The sequence below is a fragment of the Diaphorina citri genome, unplaced genomic scaffold (assembly GCF_000475195.1).
Source record: "Diaphorina citri unplaced genomic scaffold, Diaci psyllid genome assembly version 1.1 scaffold1275, whole genome shotgun sequence".
Lineage (NCBI taxonomy): Eukaryota > Metazoa > Arthropoda > Insecta > Hemiptera > Psyllidae > Diaphorina > Diaphorina citri.
This window is the reverse complement of record NW_007378704.1, coordinates 45291-63059: the sequence shown is the minus strand read 5'-3', so window position 1 is coordinate 63059 and position 17769 is coordinate 45291. Positions and strand designations below refer to the sequence as shown.

Here is a 17769-nt window from a genome sequence, read left to right as displayed (position 1 = left end):
TTACCATTGCCCGGAATGTGGCCAACGCACACGACAAAGTGGAAATATGAGACGTCATATAAGACAGCACCATACCATAGACATGTATGAATGCTCTTCGTGTAACTTTCACACACGGTATAACTATCAATTGGTTGTTCATGTATTCAAGCACCACAAAACAAAGTTTGTACCGAAAAGGAAGAAGGGGGCTGATGGTATGTATCATTGTACGCAATGTGAATATTCCACTCCAGAAAATGGGAACATGGGACGTCATGAACAACGATGGCACCAAAATAATCAACAGCCTCACAACAAGGACATCAGAGAGAGACAGGGGGCTGATGGTAATTATCATTGCTCGCGATCGTTACTTGTTATCATTGCAAAGATAATATCAACTTTGATTTTGAACTCTTGTTCAAGCACACTCGATTTTGTTCTCCTTGGTCGTCTAAAGAACATTCTTACTCCTCTACAGGCGATCGTTACTTGTTATCATTGCAAAGATAATATCAACTTTGATTTTGAACTCTTGTTCAAGCACACTCGATTTTGTTCTCCTTGGTCATCTAAAGAACATTCTTACTCCTCTACAGATCGTTATCGTTGCGTCTTTTGTGACTTTGTCGCATCTGGTAGTTCTAGTATACGGAAACATCTGCTGTTACATACACGTAATAAGCTGTATAGTTGTCAGGAGTGTAACTACACCGGTGTTTCTCAAGTTATGCTAATGGAACATGAGGCAAAGTGGCATCTCAATAGCAAAAGTCGTCAAAGCGATCATCATCCCACAAGTTCTACGTCTAATATTGGACAGATAAAGACGTTGTATAGTAGTCCGCAAAGTGACGAGAAGAATGATGGACACCAAGAAAAAATACTTGACAAGGACCTCCTGGTTTATGGAGCCAGACAAACCTCCTTAGACCAGAATTCTCCCCAGGAAAAGCATCGCAAAATCCTCCCGCGTATAGATAAATACAAAGATATATCGTTAATTCTCCCTGATAATATATTTCGCATCGCCTTCCAAAATTTTATAAACGAACCAAACCAAACTGAACGAGTTGAAAACAAAAAACCTGGTGAAGTATTGAGTCGACAAATTTCACCAAAGGAAAGTGACAGCAGCATGTACAGCCCTGATAATATATTTCGCATCGCCTTCCAAAATTTTATAAACGAACCAAACCAAACTGAACGAGTTGAAAACAAAAAACCTGGTGAACTATTGAGTCGACAAATTTCACCAAAGGAAAGTGACAGCAGCATGTACAACTGCTCAAAATGTAACTATCGCACCCGATACAAAAGCAATATAAAACGTCACGATAAAAAGCACGAGAAAAGTAACATAAAGATTCAAACATTCACACCAGTGAATAAGTTGATTGACGCAAAGTACCAATGCTTACAATGTGACTATCGGACGAACTTTATGAACATACTAAAAGTTCATGAAAATGAGCACAAAAAGGAATTAGCGGTACCTCAGAATGTACCAAACGATGAATTGACGCAAAGTACCAATGCTTACAATGTGACTATCGGACGAACTTTATGAACATACTAAAAGTTCATGAAAATGAGCACAAAAAGGATTTAGCGGTACCTCAGAATGTACCAAACGATGAGAGCAGCACGGAAATCCTACCAGTTGTAAAACGTCAGGACAGGATACTAGTTAGAGAGTCTATGGACGGCAAATATCTTTGTCCACAATGCGATTATTGCACGCAGTACATGAGTAATCTAAAGCGTCATGTAAAGAGACGACATCAGAAAGAAACAGAAGCTTTGGTGACTGAAACAGATGTTGACAATGAAAGATCCATCGAAATTTTAGAAGACCCAGATGACAACCTATCATTATCTCGTTGGCAAAAGTCAAGTGATGACAAATATCATTGCTCCTACTGCGATTATAGCACACTTTATTTGAGTAATATCAAGCGACATAAAAATATGCATGAGTGGAATGAATGTTTCCAATGCTATGATTGCGGGTACCAAACGCATTATAAAGTTAACCTCAAAATTCACATGAAAAGTAAACACAAAGAGAAAAACTATCCTTATCCTACCGATATCAACGAAGATAGCTTGGAAGATGTCATTGTTCTTAGGAAATAGTGTACAACTTTGTTTTATGAACAATAAATTTCCTACTTAACTTCAATTCAAACACTAATATTTTATTCTATTGTTATTGTCTATTATGAACATCAAAAATAATCCTAATAAAAAGTAGGTACCTACCTGTTGAAAAAAAAAAAAAAAAAAAAAAAAAAATCATGAAGAAGAATAAAAAATATCTTTACATTTTGTCATCTGGGTCTTCAAAATAAATAGTGTTTCTGGTGTTAAGTACCTTGTTTTAAAGTGCATGTAGTTATGTAGATTCAAAAATCAAAGAGTAGATTCAAAAATCAAAGCTAATTTGCCACAGAGATAGAAATAGAATGATTATTGTTGTATTTATGAGCATTGATCAATTACTTTTAATATTCTTGTAACTCGACATTTTTCCTGGTTTGTAATGTGGTATTCTCCGATATCTATGTATGTGACTAATTATTGATAATAAACAAACAGTTTTATAACAGTAAAGATTGAAGATTTTTTTTTTTTTTTTGTAGCTTTTTTTTAGATTCTATGTACCCAAAAAACATGCTGGGTCACTTATCACCCCACACGATTTTGAAATGTAAAGAATTTTCTTTCTTTTTTGTGACTAATTAATTAATAGTCCTGTCTAAAATAGTAGTGGAATGTAATTTTGCTTTCGTATTTTTTCGCAGACACAGCCATAAGTATGGCAAAGTCAAATAAACACAATGCAGCACTAGAGGCAAAGAAGAGAGAACAAGCGAGGGAGAGAAAACGTCGCTCACGTGCTAAAATCAAAGCAGACCCAAAGAGATACAAGGCTGAGAAAGGAAGGAAGGAAGAGACAGGAATATAGAAAGATGAAGAAAGAAGGAAAGGTAAATTGACCAAATTGTGATTTTCCCTTGACTTTTTTTTTTTTAACAGCATACAATTCGATTTACTGGCACCTCAACGAGGAGTTAAAGCGTTGGACTTCGAATCAGGAGACCGGGGTTTCAAACCCGAATCAGGAGACCGGGGTTTCAACCCCGAATCAGGAGACCAGGGTTTCATACCCGGATCAGGAGACCAGCGTTTCATATCCGAATCAGGAGACCAGGGTTTCATACCCAGATCAGGAGACCAGCGTTTCATATCCGAATCAGGAGACCGGGGTTTCAAACCCGAATCAGGATACCGGGGTTTCAAACCCGAATCAGGAGACCAGGGTTTCAAACCCGAATCAGGATTGTTTGATTTGTTTGTTAGTCATTGTCATTATTTCATTAAATTTTAGAAAATAAATGATAGCATTTCTCACCTATTTAAATTCGCCCATTTACTCAAATTATTTTCCCTTTTAGAAATAAACATAAAATAATGTATTCATTGTAACATCTCTTTTTCTTTCAGTCAAAAAAATTTCTTTCGTTCGGCATGATAACATTGTGCGTATTTACAATGCTGATGATTTAGAAGAAGAAATAGTTACCGTAGTACCAGATACCGAGGACAGAGTGGATAATGACACATCTCAGGGAAACATATCCCATGATGATGGCGGTGTGTATAAATGCTCCCAATGCGTCTACCGTACTTCTGACATGGACAGTTTGAATGTTCATGTAAAAGAACACTTGGATCAATCTAATCAAATAGCACCGAGGAAAATGTCTGATGGCTTTTACCATTGTAAAAATATCTTTACATTTTGTCATCTGGGTCTTCAAAATAAATAGTGTTTCTGGTGTTAAGTACCTTGTTTTAAAGTGCATGTAGTTAAAATCAAAGAGTAGATTCAAAAATCAAAGCTAATTTGCCACAGAGATAGAAATAGAATGATTATTGTTGTATTTATGAGCATTGATCAATTACTTTTAATATTCTTGTAACTCGACATTTTTCCTGGTTTGTAATGTGGTATTCTCCGATATCTATGTATGTGACTAATTATTGATAATAAACAAACAGTTTTATAACAGTAAAGATTATTTTTTTTTTTTTTTTTTTTGTAGCTTTTTTTTAGATTCTATGTACCCAAAAAACATGCTGGGTCACTTATCACCCCACACGATTTTGAAATGTAAAGAATTTTCTTTCTTTTTTGTGACTAATTAATTAATAGTCCTGTCTAAAATAGTAGTGGAATGTAATTTTGCTTTCGTATTTTTTCGCAGACACAGCCATAAGTATGGCAAAGTCAAATAAACACAATGCAGCACTAGAGGCAAAGAAGAGAGAACAAGCGAGGGAGAGAAAACGTCGCTCACGTGCTAAAATCAAAGCAGACCCAAAGAGATACAAGGCTGAGAAAGGAAGGAAGGAAGAGACAGGAATATAGAAAGATGAAGAAAGAAGGAAAGGTAAATTGACCAAATTGTGATTTTCCCTTGACTTTTTTTTTTTTAACAGCATACAATTCGATTTACTGGCACCTCAACGAGGAGTTAAAGCGTTGGACTTCGAATCAGGAGACCGGGGTTTCAAACCCGAATCAGGAGACCGGGGTTTCAACCCCGAATCAGGAGACCAGGGTTTCATACCCGGATCAGGAGACCAGCGTTTCATATCCGAATCAGGAGACCGGGGTTTCAAACCCGAATCAGGAGACCGGGGTTTCAACCCCGAATCAGGAGACCAGGGTTTCATACCCGGATCAGGAGACCAGCGTTTCATATCCGAATCAGGAGACCGGGGTTTCAAACCCGAATCAGGAGACCGGGGTTTCAACCCCGAATCAGGAGACCAGGGTTTCATACCCGGATCAGGAGACCAGCGTTTCATATCCGAATCAGGAGACCGGGGTTTCAAACCCGAATCAGGAGACCGGGGTTTCAACCCCGAATCAGGAGACCAGGGTTTCATACCCGGATCAGGAGACCAGCGTTTCATATCCGAATCAGGAGACCGGGGTTTCAAACCCGAATCAGGATACCGGGGTTTCAAACCCGAATCAGGAGACCAGGGTTTCAAACCCGAATCAGGATTGTTTGATTTGTTTGTTAGTCATTGTCATTATTTCATTAAATTTTAGAAAATAAATGATAGCATTTCTCACCTATTTAAATTCGCCCATTTACTCAAATTATTTTCCCTTTTAGAAATAAACATAAAATAATGTATTCATTGTAACATCTCTTTTTCTTTCAGTCAAAAAAATTTCTTTCGTTCGGCATGATAACATTGTGCGTATTTACAATGCTGATGATTTAGAAGAAGAAATAGTTACCGTAGTACCAGATACCGAGGACAGAGTGGATAATGACACATCTCAGGGAAACATATCCCATGATGATGGCGGTGTGTATAAATGCTCCCAATGCGTCTACCGTACTTCTGACATGGACAGTTTGAATGTTCATGTAAAAGAACACTTGGATCAATCTAATCAAATAGCACCGAGGAAAATGTCTGATGGCTTTTACCATTGTCCGGAATGTGGCCAACGCACACGACAAAGTGGAAATATGAGACGTCATATAAGACAGCACCATACCATAGACATGTATGAATGCTCTTCGTGTAACTTTCACACACGGTATAACTATCAATTGGTTGTTCATGTATTCAAGCACCACAAAACAAAGTTTATACCGAAAAGGAAGAAGGGGGCTGATGGTATGTATCATTGTACGCAATGTGAATATTCCACGCCAGAAAATGGGAACATGGGACGTCATGAACAACGATGGCACCAAAATAATCAACAGCCTCACAACAAGGACATCAGAGAGAGACAGGGGGCTGATGGTAATTATCATTGCTCGCAATGTACCTATCGTACATACTATAGAAGCAACTTGGGGCGGCATATACAGAAGATACACAAAACAAATCGTCCAGCGAAAAAAATAGTTGACGGCAAGTATAAGTGTACAATATGCAACTTCCAAACCAATATTTTTACAAATTATAACCGTCACAAAAACATGCATGAATGGAAAGTTTCTTTCGATTGCGACTATTGCAGTTATGTAACTCATTGTAAAACGAATCTCAAAGACCACACGAGGAAAAATCATAAAGAAGTTTATCTGGAAATTTACGATAAGAAAAACTATCCTACCAATATCGACGAAAGTGAGTTGGCTAATGTCATTGTTCTTGGTCAATAAATCTGATATTCAATACTAACTTATTGTTATAGGCCCTATGCTCTTATTTAGGTTAGGTTTTCACTTTGGGAACTTGAGAATTTTTCTCTTTATTCTACAACTTCTAGATCCCAAGATAATTCGATTTGAAAAATACAGGTAAGTCTTGAAAAAGATGTAATGTTGCATGTCCCCTGACGTTATGTCCATTTTCCCTAGGAAGATTTCTGTTGTAAGTACCTACTTTGTACCGTTTCACTGTTCCTTTGGTACGGCAAGTTTTTCACAACTTTTTTCCCAGGAATTATTCACAATTTTTACCCAAAGGCACTTGGTATACATAGTTATCTGGAATTGAATAAAACTTGTAAATAAAGTTTAATTTAATTTATTATGTACAGTACATATCTGATAAATACAATAATGACAAATGTGTTTTCCCTCTTTAGAACAGGTTCTTTACTATAATTTTATGATTGTCTTTATGAGATTTTAATTTCAACATATCTTTTTTCTTTCAGCAAAAAAAATTTCTTTCGTTCGGCATGATAACATTGTGCGTATTTACAATGCTGATGATTTAGAAGAAGAATTAGTTACCGTAGTACCAGATGGCGAGGACAGAGTGGATAATGATACATCTCAGGGAAACATATCCCATGATGATGACGGTGTGTATAAATGCTCCCAATGCGTCTACCGTACATCTGACATGGCCAGTTTAGAACTTCATGTACAAGAACATCCGGTTCAACCAAATCGAATAGCACCGAGAAAAAGAGCAGCTGATGGCATGTATCATTGCTCAGTATGTAATTATCGCACACGATTAAGTTCAGATATGGCAACTCATGAAAAACGGCTCCATAACATAAGCTCTGTCCATATTGTATCCATATTTCAATGCTCAGTATGTAACTATCTCACAAAGCATAGTGATCATTTGGTTCGTCATGTAAGGCCACATTTACCGAAGAAAGAACAGGAATGGAAAAAGAGAGAGGATGGTCTATTTCATTGCCCGGAATGTGACCTTCGTACAAAGTTCGTTGGCAACTTATACAACCATATATTAAAAATGCACAAATTGAACCGTCCACCGAAAGAAAAAATTGTTGCCAAGTATCAGTGTACAATATGCGACTTTCAGACCGATGCTTTGGGGAATTTTAGGCGTCACCAAAACATGCATGAATGGAAAGTATCATACAATTGCTTTCATTGCAGCTACAAAACTCATTCTAAACCCAATATAAACAATCATTTGACTAAATGTCACAAAGACTTGTACCCAAAAAAGAAAACCTATCCTACAAATATCGACACCGATAGTCTAGCTGATATCATTACACTGGAGGAAGTGGAGGAGGAGGAATTAGCTTACACTGGAAGAAATGGAGGGGGAGGAGGAATTAGCTCACAGTGCGAACATTATTATATCATAAATTCCCAAATGTGAACTTTTTTCTTGGTAATTCGAAAGAATAAAATAATTGTAAATTATAATAAATAAATATCTGATTTCTTCCTAAACTGTTGGTATATTAGAAGTTTTTATTTTAGCCAACATTATTAGTTTGTTATATTTGTTCGGTTTCTCTCTCTCTCTCTTGGTCCAGGGCTAGGGTCGAGGGTGGGGGTCGGTTCTGGACGCTAACCTGTACTTTTTACTTTTTATTTATGAGCAAGAATTTCACTGATGATGTCTTGCTGTTCACTCTCTGTCTTCTGCAGGGATAAGTTTTGAACCTTGAGTCTCTCCAACTCCATGGACTTCTCGAGAATGAGTGCCTGAGAGCATAACATACTTTAATATTAATAGGTAATAATGATAAGAATAATCAATAAAAAATAAATTTATAAATTTAAACTACTTACACAGTAATAATAATATTAAATGTTATTCTCTCTGATACTAAATTCTCTTGGATTTTTTTCTTGATTTTTGCAAAATAAATTATCAAAAAATCATCTAAAAATGCTTCAAAAACCCTAGATTTCAATTTTTATTGAAATCGGAATAACAAAATACGACTTTTCTCTTGTTAACTCACATACATCTCTTTACTTTTCAGTCAAGAAAATTTCTTTTGTCCTACATAACAATATGATTCGTATTCATGATTTAGAAGAAGAATTAATCGCAGAACCAAATGCCGATGACAGAGCGGATATATTCCGTGACGGTGTGTATCAATGCTTGCAATGCGGTTACCGTACATCCGACATTGACAGATTGGAACTTCATGTACAAGAACATCCGGTTCAACCAAATCGAATAGCACCGAGAAAAAGAGCAGATGGTGGTATGTACCATTGCTCAAAGTGTGATCATCGCGCAAAACTAAGTGGACAAATGGCACTTCATGAAAAACGGAGCCATAACATAAGCTCGGACCCTATTATTGCCACGTTCCAATGCTCAGTATGTGAGTATCTCACTCGGCATACTGATCATTTGGTTCGGCATGTAAGGCTACATACGAGTATAAAGCCACTTTTGCCGAAGAAGGAACCGAAATGGAAAAGGGGAGAGGATGGTTTGTTTCACTGTCCGGAATGCGACCACCGTGCTACCTTTAGTTACAAATTAGAAAATCATTTTTTAAGGATTCACAAGAGCAAAACGAAACAGACGTCAAATAAGGAAAGTAAAAATGTGGGTAAAGGCAAGTTCAAATGTACGGAATGCAGCTTTCAGCACGATTTAAAAGTTCAAAATGCCACACTTTGACTACCCATCGCGTAGCACATAAAACCATATATTGTAAAAAGTACAATGTCCAATCATATAGAGGGTAAAAAATTATTCAGAAGCCACGACAATGAAAAAGAAAGATACCCTATAATATCACTGGTTACTGCTCATTTGTGACGGCTCCTTTTTGTAGCAATTTTCCATTGACGTGACTTCTAAACAAGTACCATATTGAAGTTGTCTTGCTGACTCACAATACTCACATGTAGTTGGAGACGTTGTACTTGGCGCTGCTTGCTAATTGACTCGAGCTGATTCTGAGTTCCAATGCTGCTCATCTTGTACTTGTTTACCTCGGCGGCTAGCTGACTCATCACCTCCAAATGTTGACTCACCATCGAATCGAACCTCTGGATTTCTGACAGAGAGAGAAGCAGAAAGAAAATAATATTAGAAGGAATTTTTATGGGGTTTTAAGTTTTAACAACTCTTTGTTTTTATTTTTATTATTTTTTTCTTATTATTATTTTTTTTTTTTTTTTTTTTAATAAAAAACTTTTTTTTTTTTTTTTTTTTTTTTTTTTTTTTTTTTTTTTTTTTTTTTTTTTTTTTTTTTTTTTTTTCTTGTTTAGAAAAATGACATAATAGTCAATCTCAAGCATTAGATAACAACATTTTCTTCTTGTACCAACACCAACAGATATTATCTTGGGGTTTTCTATTTAGTGGCTCTGTTTTCACTTTTCAATGGATATATTGTTGATATAGAATAATTATAGATCATAATATCTAGAAAAAAAAAGTTCTATTCGATTTTTTCTTGATTTTTGCAAAATAAATTATCAAAAAATCATCTAAAAATGCTTCAAAAACCCTAGATTTCAATTTTTATTGAAATCGGAATAACAAAATACGACTTTTCTCTTGTTAACTCACATACATCTCTTTACTTTTCAGTCAAGAAAATTTCTTTTGTCCTACATAACAATATGATTCGTATTCATGATTTAGAAGAAGAATTAATCGCAGAACCAAATGCCGATGACAGAGCGGATATATTCCGTGACGGTGTGTATCAATGCTTGCAATGCGGTTACCGTACATCCGACATTGACAGATTGGAACTTCATGTACAAGAACATCCGGTTCAACCAAATCGAATAGCACCGAGAAAAAGAGCAGATGGTGGTATGTACCATTGCTCAAAGTGTGATCATCGCGCAAAACTAAGTGGACAAATGGCACTTCATGAAAAACGGAGCCATAACATAAGCTCGGACCCTATTAAATAATGACAAATGTGTTTTCCCTCTTTAGAACAGGTTCTTTACTATAATTTTATGATTGTCTTTATGAGATTTTAATTTCAACATATCTTTTTTCTTTCAGCATCTTTCAGACATTGACAAACAACTTGAATCTGTTCAAGAACTTAACAAACGACCCCAAAATCAAGAACTTAACAAACGACCCCAAAATCAAGAACTTAACAAACGACCCCAAAATAATGTAGAGGTTAACAAGAGACTTGAAGTCATCGATAAGAATATTGCATCTCTGACGTTTTCACTGAATGATATCAAGACGGCACTCTCTGGAGTTAGGGGGGCACCAGGGACACCACTGGAAGCCCTACCCGATCCAGCAGTGAGCGGACTATTCCCTGTGCAAACTTTGGAAGATCTCCTGGAGCTGGATGTGAAGCTTAAGGAGGACCCGGCATTTGAGGCATCCGTTGTAAGTACCTACTTGATAATAATTAAACCAGACATAAAGACATTGAATAGACAAAAGGCTATTTAGGTATTATTATTATTATTATTATTATTATTATTATTATTATTATTATTATTATTATTATTATTATTATTATTATTATTATTATTATTATTATTATTATTATTATTATTATTATTATTATTATTATTATTATTATTATTATTATTATTATTATTATTATTATTATTATTATTATTATTATTATTATTATTATTATTATTATTATTATTATTATTATTATTATTATTATTATTATTATTATTATTATTATTATTATTATTATTATTATTATTATTATTATTATTATTATTATTATTATTATTATTATTATTATTATTATTATTATTATTATTATTATTATTATGTTTCTCTCTCTCTCTCTCTCTCTCTCTCTCTCTCTCTCTCTCTCTCTCTCTCTCTCTCTCTTTCTCTCTCTCACTCTCTCTCTTGATTTGGTTTTGGCTCCAAACTTTACGAGTGGATTCGCACTCAACCTTTGCTATTTCTTTAGCAAGGGAAATTCTAGCTGGTATACTCCCTGTTTAAAGTCTTCCAGCCAGACTAAGCTGGTCTACTCCCTGTTTAACGTCCCCCAGCCAGACACTAACTACTACTTAACAGGTACTTTTTTTTTTTCTTTCTTTTTTCAGACACAATTCAAAATCAAAATCGAAATTTGAAAAATAAGTCTTCCCGCCAGCCATTATCGAAACGCACTCTGATTGGTGGACTTAGCGATGACGTCAAAGAAAAACCTACAAGGACGTCCTAGTAGGTATTTGATTTTGTCCGATTATTATTCCAAATTAAGCATCGTGCGAACCAATCTTGTCCGGCTAAACTCGTGCACAACTCGGCAACATTGTAATTTTTCTTCGAAACGAAAACAAACGCCATTTTTTTCGCACCGATTCCGATTTTCATTTCAATGGCCGGCAAGTAGAAGATTTGTGCGAAAGAAAAACCATGTAAAGAAAAATCGTTTAATTCCCTGTAACCATTTCATTTCGTGATAAGTTTAACGTTTAAATACACTGCTTTGTGATACGTACCTTTAGTTTAGTTTGTAAGCGATCGTTTAATTCCCTGTAACCATTTCATTTCGTGATAAGTTTAACGTTTAAATACACTGCTTTGTGATACGTACCTTTAGTTTAGTTTAGTTTGTAAGCGTTTTATTTCGCCATGGGAGCCTACCTGTCTCAGCCCATCACGAAAAAGGAGTCCACAAATCATGAGGGTTCGAATCTCACTTGTGGCGCAAGTTCTATGCAAGGCTGGCGAATCTATCAAGAGGTAAGTTTCAAAGAGATCGGAAAACTTTGCAAATATTCTTTCCAAATGAGAAATTCCTATCCACTCTATCCAGTTTTTCATCCGCAGTTAAGTACTTGAAGAGGTAGACCTAAAGCTTGAAAATATTAACCCCCTCCACATGGCTCCTGAATAATGTAACTTCAAAAGCTTTAATTTTCGGTGCAATTATGGCAGACAAGAGTAATTTCTCCATAGATGGTCTATGGAGAAATTACTCCAGTCAAAGTTGTTTCCAATATTCATTTTTTTTTCTCACTTTGAAGCTGGGTTTAAGAAGGTTCAAATTGAGATAGGTCAGGGGGGAGCCTTTCCCTCCATTTCTTGTAATTCTTGTTTAAAGGTGAGCTCCATGCTTTGCTTTAGGGTGCAGCTGTCCCTTGCTCTGTATTGTTCTCAAATCTTATTGTAATTTTATCACCACCTTGATTATTGTTATTATTTTTGAAATATTGGGGGATGATTTGGTTTTGAGGTGGATAGCTTTTTTATGTCTACTTTTACTGTTTAAACTGTGGGTAAAAATAATGAACAACTCACAGAGTATGTAGATTACAGTCACATGATTGTAGTAACAATTTATTTTCTTGAGTCTTCTACTCAAAAAAAAAGCAACTTTATGCCCAGGGCTAGGGATAACTTATTAACAAGGTACCGGTACCAAACTTGAGGCCCCCAATGGCATGGAACTTTCACAATGTTGCTTAACTTAGTGAACCGTTGCAACCTAATACATTCACTGTGGCAATTGCGACTGGTTACATCTTACATGACTTTATTATTAATAATGGAAATATTCTCTCCCCAGGATGCACACAATGTCATCATAGATTTTGATGAAAACAAATCACTGTTTGCCGTCTATGATGGTCATGGTGGGTCAGAAGTTGCTGTCTACACATCTCAACATTTGCCCGAGTTCATCAAGAAGACGGAGCAATTTAAAAAGGGCAACTACAAACAGGCCCTCATTGATGCTTTCATGGAATTTGATGAGAGTTTGATCAAAGATGAAGTTATGGCCATCCTGAAGACATTGAAGAAAGAGAGTAAGTGATGACTTTGTCAATCTTGGTGGTGGGTAGAATAAGACATTCCTGTCTTAATTTTTATTTATTAATTTTTTTAGGCTCTTTTCTATGAAGCTATAAGTAGGTACTTAGTTGAAACTTTTTATTTTGCATACAATTTATCTTGATCAAAGATGAAGTTATGGCCATCCTGAAGACATTGAAGAAAGAGAGTAAGTGATGACTTTGTCAATCTTGGTGGTGGGTAGAATAGGACAATCCTGTCTTTATTTTTATTTATTTATTTTTAAGCCCTTTTCTATGAAGCTATAAGTAGGTACTTAATTGAAACTTTTTATTTTGCATACAATTTATCTATGAGTATGATTTTTTACCCATTCTTTTGATTTAGCAGGCAACCACCATCATTTTTCCCCCCCAGTGCATTTTAGCTGTTATTATCATTATTTTTATCAGCAGTTGAATTTAATTAGCCTAGAATGTTACTAAGTAATACCTGTTTATTAAATGACAATTGAACACAATATAGCCAATGATGAGATCTAAGTGCAGTTGATAATGCAGAAGTACACAACACATGTTCATCATTGCACAGGATTAAATACTAGACTCAACTTGGTATGTACATCCGTTCCCACTTCTCGTTCGGAAAAAAATCGTGTCGTGCGTAATGGTAACATTGTCATTTAAATTACATTGCTTACAGGGATATTTTGTGTCGTTCGGAAAAAAAAAATCGTGTCGTGCGTAGTGGGAACGCTCTCATTTAAATATTACATTGCCTACAAGGACATTTTGTGTCGTTCGGAAAAAAAATCGTGTCGTGTGTAGTAGGAACACTCTCATTTTAATCACACTGCCTACAGGACATTCGGAAAAAAATCGTGTGTATCTCACGACAAATGGGAACGAGCCTTGAAGGTTGCCACACGCCGAGTAAATTTGAAGGGTGGACAAACTTTTTAAATTTGGTGGCTTTGTTCATAAATTCAGGAGGTACCTATTTTTACTATTTTGTCATTTTTGTACATAAGAGAATTTTGTAAGGCCAAAGAGACATTATTTCTTGCTGTCAGTGTTATTGGTAAATAACCATTGTCTGATTGAGCTTGTTACTGACGGAGGTTTTACCTTGACAGCATGGTACAGATAGTTAGAACTGTATTTGACATTTTGAATCAGTTGGGTTATTTCTTTGTGAAGTAGCTCAACAGTCACTTGAGGTTTTGTATGAAGACTGAACCTCATTGCTCCCATCTGTCAAGATATTGTTTTTGTGTTATTTTGTTTCTCGGGCATATCAAGCAGGAGACAAGTTTATGTTGCTTACTCTATCTTCTCTGTTTGAGTGACTTTTCTGTTTGTTTGAACAAATTATTGTACCAGTTTTGAGAATTTGTTTTCTCTTTTCTGGTTTCAGTAACTGTGAGCTACTTCACAAAGAAATAACCCAACTGATTCAAAATGTCAAATACAGTTCTAACTATCTGTACCATGCTGTCAAGGTAAAACCTCTCAGGGTTGACTGAGTTAGTGGGTTAGGTAGCGCACAAAATATAAAATTATCATTCTGCACATTTTTACATGCTTTTCTCCTTCTTCTTCTTTTTCTTTTGATTTATCTTTTATACGTAGGTGTATTTATCTTTTGATTTATACGTAGGTGTATTTTGATTTATACGTAGGTGTATTTATCTTTTATTTAAGCCAACCTAGGTAGCTTGGAGGGGTATAAGCTCTAGGTCTCTGGTTCAATTCCCTCCCTGGGCGGATTTACTCCTAAACAGATTCTTTCTCGGAACGGCTGGCTTTTTTCTAGCCTATATCTCCTCTCTTCGCTTTTGGGACGATAAGACCTTGGCAATTATAGTTCCCTCTATAAAACATCTTGAAAAAAAAAAAAAAAAAACTTTTTTCTTCGATTTTTGTCTTTTGTTCACCCTGTATAACACATACATACGTATTGAAGAGAGAACATATCAGACTAGTAGGTAGGATTCCCAAGTGAAAAAAAAACATCTCTCTCTCTCTCTCTTTATCTACCTATCTATTTCTCGCCTTTTGAATAGAATCCACTCTCCTAATCTTAAAGAGACAGAGAGAGAGAGAGAATCAGAGTAATAAAATCCGCCCTGGGCGGGAATCGAACCCGCGGCCTAGCGCTTACAAGGCAGACGCACTACCAACTAAGCTAAGTAGGCTGGCACATTTATTTCGATCGAGAAGAATAATATGAATAGTATGATCTCCACATACCAAACATCCCTGCTCAAAGTTCCGCTTTATGTAAACACTACCTACGTAGGTACCTACCTATATGATAATAATAGTGCTTATTTTTACTGCTCGCATAGGACTGATAAGTCCCTTTACTCCAGCAGTAGGCTACTACTATTATTGTGGTCAAATTCTCAAATTATATTGAGGATAAAATTCCATACCTCGGCTGGGATTGAACCCACGCCCTCCTGTTTGCCAGGCGAGCGCCTTGACCACTACACCACCGAGGTAGGTATAGTACGGTGTCAGAAGTGGGAAGGGTTGAGGGTTTACATTTTTGTAAAACTCCTTGAACGACCAGAAACAACATCTAAGTTCTGTGATCCTTATATGTACCTATATAAGTGTGTTTAGTAAACATTCTTTTACCAATAATGGAGGAGTTGCAATTGGGAAAATATTATTATAAAAGGTCGATTCCTACGTAAAATGTTGTGAAAAATCCAAATCTGAGGTCAAAACTCCAAAAAAGTAACTTTAAAAGGTCGAAAATTCAATTTTTAATTGCTGTTCTAATGAAAAAGTTCAAATAGTTGGGACGTCAGATTTCACGTCAAAATGCGCAGAAACGCTTGCGCACAAACAAACGAAGCGGGAGTCTTGAATTATGACGTCAGCACCTACGGGAGCGTTTGCCGTGACGTCAAACTTCACGATTTATCGGTATTTTTTAAATCGATTTATCTCAGTATCTAGAAGTCGTAGAAAAAAAAGAAAAATTCAGTTCTTCCTCATTTTTCCTGCTCTATGACTTTGAAATATCACCCAAGTAAGCGCAACTGATCTATTATTTTGAAGGTGTTCATGTGAGAGAACCATCACATGTTCATGTGAGAGAACCAAAAAGAACCAGGATATATCGTGAAGGAGAGGAAAAAAACGAACAAAGAAGAAGACGGCAATGACGACGACGAAGATTAAAAAGAAGAAGACGAACAAGCAGAAGGAAAATTTCAAGAAGAAGAAAGGTAGAAAATCAAGAAAAAGAAAAAAAAAAAGTAGAAAAGAAGACGAAAAAGGCGAATATGAAGAAGGAAAATCCACGACGAAGGAGAAAATCAAGAAAAAGAAGGAAAAACCGGAGAGAAAATCGAGAAAAAGAAGAAATCCATCCAGCAATCTGTCACCCCTCAACAGACGGCAAGCAAGCAACCACTTCCCAAGCAATAAGCAAACATGGCTTTGCAATTTGCATTTTATTAATAAAATAAAATAAAAAAGCACCCAAAGTCACTTAATATCAAGTTAGATATAGGTATTGTGAGTTTTTTTTCGCGCGCGCTCCCTGATTGCACAGTATGTACATAATATGCCACTTTGAATAGAATTCGCCAAGTTGGAATAGAATAGAACAGAATAGGGGGGAGGGTGAAATACTCGTATACCGCGTTATAGATGTGCCATATTATGTTTTGTAATGTGCCGAATTTTATGATACTTTCTATCAATTGTTAACGATTTATCGCCATATAAACATTCCTTTCTCTTTTTACTCTCATTCTCTTCCAGACCTTTTTCTGTTGCTGCTCCTTCTCTCTTTTTTTTTCTTCTTCTTCTCCTCCTCCTATTCCTTTTTCTTCTTCTCCCCACATTGCAAAGTTTTTATCAAGTGTGAGATAGAAGACCATGAAGAAACGGAAAAGAGAGGAAAGGGCGGAGGAAGAAGAAGAAAAGGAAAATGGGGAGAAGAAGAAAAAGGAATAGGAGGAGGAGAAGAAGAAGAAGAAGAAAAAAAAAAAAGAGAGAAGGAGCAGCAACAGAAAAAGGTCTGGAAGAGAATGAGAGTAAAAAGATAAAAAAGAGAAAGGAATGTGTGTTTACATGGCGATAAATCGTTAACAATTATTGATAGAGTATCATAAAATTCGGCACATTACAAAACATACTCATTCTCTTCCAGGCCTTTTTCTGTTGCTGCTCCTTCTCTCTTTTTTTTTTTTTCTTCTTCTTCTTCTTCTTCTTCTTCTTCTTCTCCTCCTCCTATTCCTTTTTCTTCTTCTCCCCATTTTCCTTTTCTTCTTCTTCTTCCTCCGCCCTTTCCTCTCTTTTCCGTTTCTTCATGGTCTTCATGGAGAGATCGAGTAAGAAATGTGGATGTTCGAAAGAGGATTGACGTTGAGAGACTGCAAGAACGAGTGGAGAGAACAAGGCTGAAATGGTATGGACATGTAAGAAGAATGGATGAGAATAGATTGCCTAAAAAATACTTCCAAATTAATAAATATAGAAGGAACCAGAAAGCAAGGTAGACCACGACTGAGATGGAATGATCAAATCAACAAAGATATCATCAAAAGAAATCAAAATCCCAGTCTCATTGAAAACCAACAAAAATTTAATGATAGAACTTGGTGGAGAGGTTTTGTGAATAGTCGACCTGTTCCACCAAACAGAACGACTTAGGATATGTATGTATGTATGTATGCATGGTCTTCTATCTCACACTTGATAAAAACTTTGCAATGTAACTAGATAGTTTGCGGAGAACTCTCTC

The 17769-nt window shown here is 36.0% G+C and overlaps 5 protein-coding genes across 5 annotated transcripts in view; 3 read left to right on the top strand and 2 right to left on the bottom strand.

Annotated features, from left to right (window-relative positions):
- Nucleotides 1-352: 352 nt before the first annotated feature.
- LOC108253126 (zinc finger protein 761-like) lies at nt 353-2605 on the top strand. The gene is made up of 4 exons (XM_026827900.1): nt 353-463; nt 582-1073; nt 1212-1451; nt 1574-2605. The coding sequence occupies exons 2-4, from the start codon at nt 713-715 to the stop codon at nt 2119-2121; spliced, it is 1149 nt and encodes a 382-aa protein (XP_026683701.1). The 5' UTR covers nt 353-463; nt 582-712; the 3' UTR covers nt 2122-2605.
- A 337-nt stretch (nt 2606-2942) lies between these two features.
- Nucleotides 2943-5505, bottom strand: LOC113469891 (coagulation factor V-like). Its single transcript, XM_026827903.1, has 2 exons — nt 4668-5505; nt 2943-3092 (listed from the first exon to the last, which is right to left on the bottom strand). The coding sequence occupies exons 1-2, from the start codon at nt 4969-4971 to the stop codon at nt 3049-3051; spliced, it is 348 nt and encodes a 115-aa protein (XP_026683704.1). The 5' UTR covers nt 4972-5505; the 3' UTR covers nt 2943-3048.
- On the top strand, nt 3475-6224 carry LOC113469889 (zinc finger protein 677-like). The gene is made up of 2 exons (XM_026827901.1): nt 3475-3767; nt 5505-6224. The coding sequence occupies exons 1-2, from the start codon at nt 3684-3686 to the stop codon at nt 6192-6194; spliced, it is 774 nt and encodes a 257-aa protein (XP_026683702.1). The 5' UTR covers nt 3475-3683; the 3' UTR covers nt 6195-6224.
- A 617-nt stretch (nt 6225-6841) lies between these two features.
- LOC108253127 (intraflagellar transport protein 20 homolog) lies at nt 6842-9379 on the bottom strand. Its single transcript, XM_017446504.2, has 2 exons — nt 9135-9379; nt 6842-7964 (listed from the first exon to the last, which is right to left on the bottom strand). Exons 1-2 carry the CDS (start codon nt 9267-9269, stop codon nt 7848-7850), a joined length of 252 nt encoding a protein of 83 aa, XP_017301993.1. The 5' UTR covers nt 9270-9379; the 3' UTR covers nt 6842-7847.
- A 2397-nt stretch (nt 9380-11776) lies between these two features.
- LOC103515092 (protein phosphatase 1G) overlaps nt 11777-17769 on the top strand; it is a 29860-nt gene continuing 23867 nt past the window's right edge. Inside the window, exons 1-2 of the mRNA XM_026827893.1 lie at nt 11777-11946; nt 12773-13013. Coding sequence (XP_026683694.1) covers nt 11836-11946; nt 12773-13013 — 352 coding nt within the window. The 5' untranslated portion in view covers nt 11777-11835. The remainder of the gene's footprint in view (nt 11947-12772; nt 13014-17769) is intronic.

Excerpts from the sequence above, each read along its gene's own strand:
- LOC108253126 (XM_026827900.1), top strand. The coding sequence starts at position 713 with ATGCTAATGGAACATGAGGCAAAGTGGCATCTCAATAGCAAAAGTCGT. Across the intron at positions 1,074-1,211 it reads AGTTGAAAACAAAAAACCTG|GTGAACTATTGAGTCGACAA; the intron begins GTGAAGTATTGA and ends ACAAAAAACCTG. Across the intron at positions 1,452-1,573 it reads CATACTAAAAGTTCATGAAA|ATGAGCACAAAAAGGATTTA; the intron begins ATGAGCACAAAA and ends AAGTTCATGAAA.
- LOC113469889 (XM_026827901.1), top strand. The coding sequence starts at position 3,684 with ATGGACAGTTTGAATGTTCATGTAAAAGAACACTTGGATCAATCTAAT. Across the intron at positions 3,768-5,504 it reads AAATGTCTGATGGCTTTTAC|CATTGTCCGGAATGTGGCCA; the intron begins CATTGTAAAAAT and ends GATGGCTTTTAC.
- LOC113469891 (XM_026827903.1), bottom strand. The coding sequence starts at position 4,971 with ATGAAACGCTGGTCTCCTGATCCGGGTATGAAACCCTGGTCTCCTGAT. Across the intron at positions 3,093-4,667 it reads TCCTGATTCGGGTTTGAAAC|CCCGGTCTCCTGATTCGAAG; the intron begins CCCGGTCTCCTG and ends CGGGTTTGAAAC.
- LOC108253127 (XM_017446504.2), bottom strand. The coding sequence starts at position 9,269 with ATGGTGAGTCAACATTTGGAGGTGATGAGTCAGCTAGCCGCCGAGGTA. Across the intron at positions 7,965-9,134 it reads TACAACGTCTCCAACTACAT|GCACTCATTCTCGAGAAGTC; the intron begins GTGAGTATTGTG and ends TTATGCTCTCAG.